We start from the raw sequence: 10,625 nt of genomic DNA on the forward strand, positions 1-10,625 counted from the left end.
TTCTTGCTTTCTGTCTCTGTGTCTCTCTTTCTCTGTCTGGTGAGCACACATGCCCTATGGCAAAAACCTCTCCAAAAAAAAAAAATTTAAATAGAGAGAAGGAAGCTGCTCGAGGATTGGCTAGGCCTTATACCTCCCGTCCACCCTGTCCCCTGGAGTCTTCCAGGTCATAGAAGGACTGTGGGGAGGTTCCCTGAGTGGGATGGAGATAGTCAGGGGGTGAGGGACCACCTAGGGGCTGCCACCTGTGTCAGAGCTGGCGAGGGGGTATGGTGGTAGTGTGGGGAGAGGTACAGGAAAAGTGAAAGTGCCCGAGGACAGCAGAACATGCTCTGGGGTTGGCTGGGGGTGGAGTTCTGGAGACAGGCAGTGGGCACGGGGTGCTGGCAGGGCTCAGTGGCCTCTGGGGTCTGAGGGAAGTGGAGCCTGACTTAAAGAACATACCAGACTTCACGGTGCCAGCTCAGCCCCATTGGGCCGAGGCTTCTTTGGGGAGGCTGGCTGGACTCTGCCGTGCCCAGGGCTCAGAGCACCTCGAGAACCCCTTCTAGAACTGTTTAGGGCTTCAGGACTCTCTTTTGTGTTCTATCAGAGGACAAACCTTTGTTTTCTGAGAGAGGAATTGAATGATGAGAAATGATCAAAAATCATCTCTAGCCAAATGTGGTGAATTACGCTGATGAAATGGTGTAACTGGACTTTGGTGGAAAACGACAAGTGACCTTAAATTAATGACACTGACTTTCCCACATCCTGGTACACCATTTAAAAGTACCTTCTTGTGCACGGTAGCTGCAGTCTACGTGATACTTTCAGTTTATAAAATGCTCTCTGTAAGCCAGGGACGGAGGTTCGGGCGGCTGTGTGTCAGTGGTGGACAGGGCTCCCATCCGCCGCGCCCGCTCGCCCTGACGGGGTTCCTCTTACCTCCAGTCGGCCAACTGCTGGGTGCCCGCCATGGTCTCGGGAATCACGGTGGCATGCTGCACGGACGTGTGGGTGGCCACTCCGGTCAGCTGCTGCCATGCTGGGGGGAGCAGGATCTGCTGGGTACCACTCGGCCAGGCCTGCTGCAGGGCAGAGGACGTTGGCAGTCACCGTGTTTGTTAATCACACCGGGGTGTGCCTGAGCCCAGCACTTGTCCTGTGCCCTGCCTGTGCAAGCCCTGCCCCTGGGATAGGCGTGGAAGTGGGGACTGGTCACTGGCCTCAAAAACTAAGTTGGCAGGAGAGAAGACGAACACGTTAACTAAACAGAAGATAGTTAAGTGCCGGGGCACAGAGCTGTACAGCAGGGCTTCATTCCTGTTGGAGAATGATTTATTTATAAATTTGCTCCAATAAGCAATGCTCGAAGCTTTCAAAAGTTCACGCATTAACCCGTTTTGCCACATGACTCTGTGCAGAGGATTGAGGATGTTGAGTTGGGTCAGGCGAGGGAGACTCCTTGCCCTGAAAAGGGAAATTTTTTTTTTTTAAATACATTTATTTATTTATTGTGATTTTCAAACCATGGGTCTGGGATTCGAATTGTAGTCAGCCATGTGGGAATCCAGTGTCTTAACGACCACGCCACCTGACAGAGGGAAACTTTCTACTCATTCTCCTTCATTTAACATTTTACCTTTTGTTTATCAGTTAGAAACTAGAGTGCCAATTTGTGTGATCTGAATGTTAAGTTTATCCAGTTTTGAGATCACCAAGCACTGGGAACCGGCCTACATCTCAGGGAAAGTAAGAGCAGAGTAAAAGTCTTAGCTGGGACCTGCAGGGCGAGAGTGACCTCAACTTCTTAAAGCAGGAGTGAGACGGGACAGGCAGGTGGCGTGGTGAATAAGGGTACCGAACTCCCACATGGCTGACAGCAGTTCGAATCCTAGACCTGGCAACTTGCTTTCTCCCCTCTCCCCGCTCTGTCTTTCTCTGGTCAAATAAATAAAGTTAAAAAATAATTCTAAAAACATTTAAAAAGAAGAACGAGAGAAGGGAGGTCACTGCTTAAACCTTTATCATATTAAGCTTTTCTAAGAAATTTAAAAGGAACTCCTTAAAAGGACTCAGTAGTATGTGTGTGCATGTGCATGCACACGTGTGTGTGTGCATGTGTGTGTTTTAAGCTCTCTGTGTCTTCACTGTTCTCATTGGCTTTGGTCATTGAATGGCCCACCACTAAGGCAGATACCCCCAGGGCTGGACAAGGCTTTAAGGGTTTGAGATCTGAGCCGAGTCTCTGTCTTTGCATCTGGCTGGACGTGAGCACCCCGCTCGCCCTGACGGGGTTCCTCTTACCTCCAGTCGGCCAACTGCTGGGTGCCCGCCATGGTCTCGGGAATCACGGTGGCATGCTGCACGGACGTGTGGGTGGCCACTCCGGTCAGCTGCTGCCATGCTGGGGGGAGCAGGATCTGCTGGGTACCACTCGGCCAGGCCTGCTGCAGGGCAGAGGACGTTGGCAGTCACCGTGTTTGTTAATCACACCGGGGTGTGCCTGAGCCCAGCACTTGTCCTGTGCCCTGCCTGTGCAAGCCCTGCCCCTGGGATAGGCGTGGAAGTGGGGACTGGTCACTGGCCTCAAAAACTAAGTTGGCAGGAGAGAAGACGAACACGTTAACTAAACAGAAGATAGTTAAGTGCCGGGGCACAGAGCTGTACAGCAGGGCTTCATTCCTGTTGGAGAATGATTTATTTATAAATTTGCTCCAATAAGCAATGCTCGAAGCTTTCAAAAGTTCACGCATTAACCCGTTTTGCCACATGACTCTGTGCAGAGGATTGAGGATGTTGAGTTGGGTCAGGCGAGGGAGACTCCTTGCCCTGAAAAGGGAAATTTTTTTTTTTTAAATACATTTATTTATTTATTGTGATTTTCAAACCATGGGTCTGGGATTCGAATTGTAGTCAGCCATGTGGGAATCCAGTGTCTTAACGACCACGCCACCTGACAGAGGGAAACTTTCTACTCATTCTCCTTCATTTAACATTTTACCTTTTGTTTATCAGTTAGAAACTAGAGTGCCAATTTGTGTGATCTGAATGTTAAGTTTATCCAGTTTTGAGATCACCAAGCACTGGGAACCGGCCTACATCTCAGGGAAAGTAAGAGCAGAGTAAAAGTCTTAGCTGGGACCTGCAGGGCGAGAGTGACCTCAACTTCTTAAAGCAGGAGTGAGACGGGACAGGCAGGTGGCGTGGTGAATAAGGGTACCGAACTCCCACATGGCTGACAGCAGTTCGAATCCTAGACCTGGCAACTTGCTTTCTCCCCTCTCCCCGCTCTGTCTTTCTCTGGTCAAATAAATAAAGTTAAAAAATAATTCTAAAAACATTTAAAAAGAAGAACGAGAGAAGGGAGGTCACTGCTTAAACCTTTATCATATTAAGCTTTTCTAAGAAATTTAAAAGGAACTCCTTAAAAGGACTCAGTAGTATGTGTGTGCATGTGCATGCACACGTGTGTGTGTGCATGTGTGTGTTTTAAGCTCTCTGTGTCTTCACTGTTCTCATTGGCTTTGGTCATTGAATGGCCCACCACTAAGGCAGATACCCCCAGGGCTGGACAAGGCTTTAAGGGTTTGAGATCTGAGCCGAGTCTCTGTCTTTGCATCTGGCTGGACGTGAGCAAGAGTGGGTAATTTATCTGATGTATGAACTGGGCATGTGTACTGTCGAGCATTTCTGGAAATGGGTTACAAATCAGAATCAAGGTTTAAGAAAGTGGTGCTTCTAAGAAGAATCTAAGCTCGTTTTAGAGCTGAGTGGACAGTTCATCTGCCCTGTCATTCTCTCGTGGATGAGGCCTACCGAGATCGCACTGGTTTTCGATATTGCTTGTTTACTGATTGATCCGTTTTGATCTAGACAGAAGGCTCAGAGAGCTCGGATCGCTGGTACGTGCTAACTAAAGAGCTGTTGGTTAAATGAGAGCAGCAGCTCCACTAAGGCTATCGACTACAGTTCATTGTATTTCGGGCTTGCTGAATTCATAATAAGCGGAGAAATAATTGATTAAAGCAGCCATACAATTGGAAATGAACACCAGTTTCATTAGCAGTGAGGTTTCCACAACTTAGTTGTCTGCAAGTCATTTGCAATCCCACAAAAGACATGAGTTTTGACTAATGTCATTTAAAAAAAAAATCTTGCTATCAAGCTAAGGTCTTTTCCCCCTTTCCCTGAAGATATTTACGTTTTACCTCACAGAACTGGGGTAAAAGACTCTTCCGGCCTCCTTCCCCGATAGGTAGGCTCGGCTCACTTGCGACGACACCCCCTGCAGGCACCCCCGTAAGGTATTGCTGCTACTGGAAACGGGGCTGATGTTCTGTGACGTGCGCCAAGGTGCGGGATGGTGTGAGACAGGCAAAGTTAGGTCACAGATGGGGTTTCTGACTTCCTCAGACCAGCCCGCAGATAGGGACCGTTATTTTCTCTCATTTCTTGGATGAATAAACTGAGGCACAGAGAGGTTAATTAACTTGCCCAGAAATAGAGTAAATTACACATATACTCTGATTAGTCTCTCTGAACAGAACTAAACCGATAGTGAAGGAAAAATAAAGTACAGGTCAGGCCAGCCATGGCGAGGTGGATAAGGTGGCTGGATCCTACATGGCCAACCGTGTGGTTTGAGTCCCAGACCTGGCAGTTTGAAAAAACACATCAGGTTTTGTGTACATGAGTGCCCAAAATCCTGAGGAGGAGAGAATGGAGGAGATGGGACTGCGCTGTTGCCATTCCACAGGGGGGCGCTTTTTCTGGCAAGCATACATGCCCTATAGCAAAATAAAGCGAACAAATATATATGTATACACACACCCACACACACACTTACTCAAATATATCATAAGGGCAAAAAGTAAGGGAGAAACAATAGTAGTTAACAAAATTTTAGGAGCTGGAAAACTGGTGGACAATTGCTAATAATTTAGGTAAAACTTACAATAAAAAATAATTAAAATGCAGTTTAGCATGTTATGTAGGAACATGGAGTTAAGTAAACAATGAAAGAGTTAAGTGAAAAAGTATTGTTTTCGTGGAGTAGAAGTTGAGAGTAGGGGAGAGCAGGAGGCTACTATTTTCTTGTAAGTCTGCAGTGTCATTCAACTTTAAAAATTATGTGCATGTATTATTCTGAGAAAAAGAGAGTTTCAGAAATAACTTTTCTCGAAGTTCTACAGCCAGTAAGTTTAATGTGGGCAATCTAATTCCAGAGCTCAGTTGGCATCTGAACGTGGGCAATTTACTTCTAGAGCCCTGTCAATTGATCGCCTCTTACAGGGTAAGCATTCTTAACCCCCAAATCAGAAACTGAAAATGCTCCAAAATAAAAAATCTGAAACCCGAAACGCTTCAGAATCAGATGTTCTAAGTCGTGTCGTCATGAATTCCACATCTGACGTCAGGTGACAGCCCACAGTCAAAATATTGTTTACAGTTACCTTTAGGCTAGTGTATAATGTGTATATGAAATATCAATCATTTCCTGTGTAGATCTGGGGCCCCTCTCCCCAAGAGATCACATTATGTTTATGCAAACATCCCAGAATCTGAAAGAAAAAAAAAATCCAAAATTGGAAACACTTCTGGTCCCAGGCATTTTGGATAAGGGATAGTCAGCCTGGACACAAGAATGATGGCCTTGATCTGGGATCAGCCATTGGTGACACCTGTGTGACAACGGTGTGAACTGGTCTTCCTTATTCATTTAGCAAGAGCAGTCGCCAAGCAAGACAGGGGCAGACAAAGATGAGACAATGTTGCTGAAAATGTTACTAGTGGTGGTTTTGAAATTTTTTTTAGAAAGATTTTTGCTATAGAGTAGGTGTGCTTTCTGGAGAGACAGAGAGACAGCAAGAAATCACCCCCTGGGGGAAATGGCCATGCTATAATCCCTTCTCAGTTATCCTCTTGGGATCTTGGGCAAGCACACACACGTGCCCAGCGTGAGTTTTAAGCTGCTGGGTCTGGGACTTGAACTGTGGTCAACTATGTGGGAGTCCAGCAATGTAACCATTATACCATCTGCTGTCCCCATGTGATTTTCTTTTCTTTCCTTTTTTTTTTTTTTTTTTGCCTCAGGGTGTATATGCTCTCCAGGGGGAGAGGGAGCTAGAGAGGGAGGAAGTACCCCCAGTGGAGTGTGGTCACACTACAATCCCTCCTCCTCTCTCCCTCCATCCTGTTGGGATCTTGAGCACACGCACATGTGTTTTCCAAGTCATGGGGCTGGAATTCAGACCACAGTCGGCCATATGGGTTCTGGCTTCCTTAACCACTAGGTCACAGGGTCAGCCCCAGAGCAAGCTGTGTGTGAGAAGCACTGATGTTTTGTGTTTTGAACAGTTTAAGAGTTCAAGCCAACAGTTCGTGCTCAGGGAAACACTGAAGCAGGTCCAGAGGCTATGACTCCATAGGCTAGAAGAATAATAAGAGCTCCTTCACAAAAGGGTGAGGCCTACCTGGGACTGGCATTTCTGAATTTCTGATCTAGCCTTGCTTGGAGGAGGTCCTCGGTCCTGCCACTTGACAAGTGAGATGAATTCAATCTTGTGTCAGTTAGGAGCTGTATGTGTTGTCTCCTCACATTCACCTAGTTAGTCACAATGTCTGTTGGTGGTCAAGATGCCAGCTGGGACTTGGGGTGTGGGAGGACAGAGGTGATGGTTCATGTTAGATAGTCCCCCAAAAAGCTTTCTTTGTGGGACCAGCAGATGGTATAGTGGTTATGTCACTGGACTTCCACATAGCCAACTAGGTTCGAGTCCCGGTCCCAGTGGCTTCAAAATTACGCTGGGCACATGTGTGCCCAGGATCCTGGGAGGAGAAAGGAGAAGGGATTGTGCCATGGCCATCTCCCCTGAGGGATGATTTCTTGCTTTCTGTCTCTGTCTCTCTGGTGAACAAAAACTTCTCTGTGAAAGAAAAAAAAAAAAAGCTTTATTTGTAAGGCAATCCATGGGAGAGGGAGGGCAGATTACCCCTCCTGCCATGCACAGCCCTTGGTTGGGGGAGGTGGGGGAGCAGAGGCACTGTGCCCTGCTGGGGATGTGGGATGCTGCTGGGTGACAGGGTGAAAAAGGCTGAGAAAATAACACGAGGAATGGATTCGAAGACTCCATCTCTAAATGTTCACAAGTGAAACTCTTGAGAAGTTTCTAAATATTTATATAAAAAGAATGGTGCTAACTTTTCATGTACATTTAAGGCCAATAATAGTATTTGGAATGTCTCTGTTGATACCCAGACAATTTACTCATAGGAAAATGAAGGCTTCAGTTTGAATGTTTGCTACTGCTTGTTTGCGGCCCCCATACGTTTGATACGGTAACTTATTTTTGTCCTTTGAAAGGATCACTCAAAGATGCCTAGGAGTACAGTCCATCTAACAGGCTAACACACTGACACAGGTTAAGTGACAAGCAGAGAGAAAAAGAAAAAAGCAAACAGCAAGCACAGACGCACCATGATGCTGGAGAGCGCAGGACGCTTTTTACTTAACATGTCTTAGAAACCTTTGCATGTCAAGACACATTGGTCCACCACGCCCTTTTTAATGGCCATGCGGGGTTCCATTCTGTGTATGCACCGATTTCTGTAGCAAATCCCCTACTGATGAACATGCAGATCACTCCCAACAGTTCCCCGTTATGAGCACTGTAGCGATTAAAATCCTTGAACATACGTTTTTTGTTCACGTTCCCAATGACAGCTTTAGGTTAAATCTACTTAGATATTTATAAGACTCTAGGGACTCTTTTTCAAGTAAGCGAAAGGTAAAGCCCTCTCCTGCTGTGACCAAAGGACTGAAACAAATTCAGAAATGCCGAGCCTGTTGGTGCCACTAAAGTGAACACTGAAGAACGCCTATCTTAGCTAAGAAGAGATGCTAATTGTTATTTCTTTCAGAGATAGTTCCTGGTTTACTAACAAACACAAAAGTACAGTGAATTCTGTAGATTCTGGTTCGTGGAAGAGGAGCACAGGAAGGCTGGTGTGGGTTTTTGCCACTCAGATGAAGTCTGCACAAGCCTCTTTGCCCCTGGGGCGAGCTGTTCTTTTCCTCCATCTCCCTTGGCCTCGTCTTTTCCCCACTACTGAACTGTGCTAACAAACGGGAGCTATGTGGGGACCGGCTCATGGCTGGTGGTTAAGGCAGCCGGATCCCTCATGGCTGACCTTGGAGTTTAAGTCCCTAACCTGGTGGCTTGTAAAAAATAGATGTGGGTGCCTGTGTGCCCCAAATCCCAAAAGGAAGGAGAAGTGGAGGAGATGGGATTTTGGTGCGACCATTTCCCATGGGGGTTGCTTTCTCCCTTTACCTTTCTCTTTCTTCTTTTTTTTCTCTTTCAAAGAATTCTTTTATTGAATTTTATTCATCATCATCATCGTTATCAGTTTTAATTTGACTAGAGAGAGACAGAGAGGAAAGTGAGAGAGCAAGTCTTCAGGTCCAGCACTTGAACCGTGGTCAACTGTGTTAAGAGTCCGTGGCTCAAACACAATGCCACTTGCTGGCCCTACCTCTCTTTCTCTAGTAAGCACGCATGCCCTCTGGCAAAAATTAAAAAAAAAAAAACAAAAACACCAAAAACTAAACTGAAAATGCTATGAGCCCTGTGAGAGAGTAAGGAACAGCCCCTGCTCTAAGTACTGAAGGCTCTCTGTTCACCAGCTTTTAATAAGATGGAGCGGTCTGTGCCACCAGTTGCTGGCACTAGCGGTCTCTGGCGTCTCAATTTGGACAAAAGAACAAAGAGATGAAAAATGGTTAATGTAAAAAAGCTGCTCCAGAAAACAGAAGACGAGATACTAATATCCAGAGTGGTTTATAAGACTGGTGTAACTGTACTCAAATGAGGTAACGATTCTGTAAGAGAAATGATGTACTATTTCTCACTTACGAACATTAACGCAAAAATACTAACGACAGGGTAGGCTCTGTGGCCTGGTGGTTAAGAAAGCTAGATCCTACATGGCCAACCATGTGTTTTGAATCCTGGTCTTGGTGGCTTGAAAAACATGTTGGGTAGGTGTATGCCCAAAAACCTAACTACAGCTTTTACAGATGAAATTGAGTATTAAAAAGTATACCTTCATCATCAGATACAACATGACTAAATAGTGTATCTCATAAATACAAGGATAGTTTAACATTAATAAAAACCTATTGATGCAATTTGTCACATGAGCAGATTAAGGTATTAAAAACAGGAATATTCCAGCAGATGCAGAAAGAACAATTGATACAAGTCAGTATTTGTGAAAAAAATGTAACAGACATCATGATTTATGTCTCTATCAAATACGTATAGTAAATAAGATAACTAATCGTAAATAGGACTTCCTTTAAAGTTAGGAACGAGTGGGAACCAGCAGTTAGCATAATGGCTATGTCGCCGGACGCCCACGTAGTCGACCGCGGTTCGCGTCCTGGACCCGGTGGCTTAAAACTCATGCCAGGCACGTGTGCGTGCATGCCCAAGATCCCGAGAGGAGAATGGAGGAGAAGGGATTGCGGCGTGACCATCCCCCCTGGAGGGTGATTTCTCGCTTTCTGTCTCTCTGTCTCTGTCTGTCTGGCGAGCGCACGCGCCCTATAGTGAAAACCTCTCCAAAAAAAGAAAAAAAAAAAGTTAGGAACCAGTTAGGGAGGGTGAATGCCATCTCTGTTCTTATACATTGGTTGGGAGGGCCTAGTCAGCACAGTGATGCAAGAACAATAAATAAAAGGTGTAAGGGTTGGAGAGGAAGAAATAAAGTTGTAACACATTGCAAATAAAAAGCCAGTCTACACAAGTCTAAGAAGGTTTGCAGAAACAGAGTTAGACGTTAGAAGGATTGTTAGAGAGCAAACTCAGACAAGAATCAGTTATATTTCTATAAACCAAAGAGAAATAATTAGAAAAATATAGTTAAAAAATAGCAACAAAAAACCTGTGAAATACTTAGGAATCTTTTCAATAGAAAAAAACTTTATTGAAGGTAATAATATATAGTTTACCATCTTCATGGATAAAATGATTTCCTATTATAAAGATGTCAATTGTTCCTAAAGTAAATATAAATGCAATGCAAATCCAATAACTACAATAAAATTTTTTGTCTTTGAAATTAGAAATTTTTTGGAGAGGTTTTTGTTATAGGGTGCCTGTGCTCGCCAGAAAAACAGAGAGACAGAAAGCAATCACCCCCCTGGGGGGGGTGGCCATGCCGCAATCCCTTCTCCTCCATTCTCTTCTTGGGATTTTGGGCACGCACGCACATACGCCTAGCATGAGTTTAAGCCATTGGGTATGGGACTTGAACTCCGGTCGACAATGTGGGAGTCTAGTGACATAGCCATTACACCAACTGCTGGTTCCAGAATTAGAATTCTTATGGAACGATGTTAAAATTCATATGGAGCCCTCTGCTACCTCCTACCCTTGCCAGTTGGCAAGGAATGGGCCCTATTCTGTGAACTGACTGCCTGTGGAAATGTGACTAGCCAGTGAGAAATGCGTGTTTAGCAAGTGTTAGGTACTGTATTTGAACAAATAAATGTGAATCCTTCTGGGAAAAAGAAAAAAATCATGTGGAAGAGTAAAGGGATAGAAATAGACAAGGAAACATTGAAGAACTTTATG

The 10,625-nt window shown here is 45.1% G+C and overlaps 1 protein-coding gene across 6 annotated transcripts in view; it reads right to left on the reverse strand.

The window, feature by feature from the left end:
• Positions 1-10,625, reverse strand: part of HIPK2 (homeodomain interacting protein kinase 2) — a 246,202-nt gene that overhangs the window by 34,647 nt on the left and 200,930 nt on the right. For 5 of the 6 annotated variants that reach the window (XM_027770509.1, XM_027770508.1, XM_027770507.1 and 2 more), the window contains one exon: positions 2,290-2,432. In XM_027770509.1, coding sequence (XP_027626310.1) covers positions 2,290-2,432 — 143 coding nt within the window. The remainder of the gene's footprint in view (positions 1-2,289; positions 2,433-10,625) is intronic. The other variant, XM_027770510.1, reaches the window with a different exon arrangement.

Source organism: Tupaia chinensis, unplaced genomic scaffold, assembly GCF_000334495.1.
Source record: "Tupaia chinensis unplaced genomic scaffold, TupChi_1.0 Scaffold000140_1, whole genome shotgun sequence".
Classification (NCBI taxonomy): domain Eukaryota; kingdom Metazoa; phylum Chordata; class Mammalia; order Scandentia; family Tupaiidae; genus Tupaia; species Tupaia belangeri.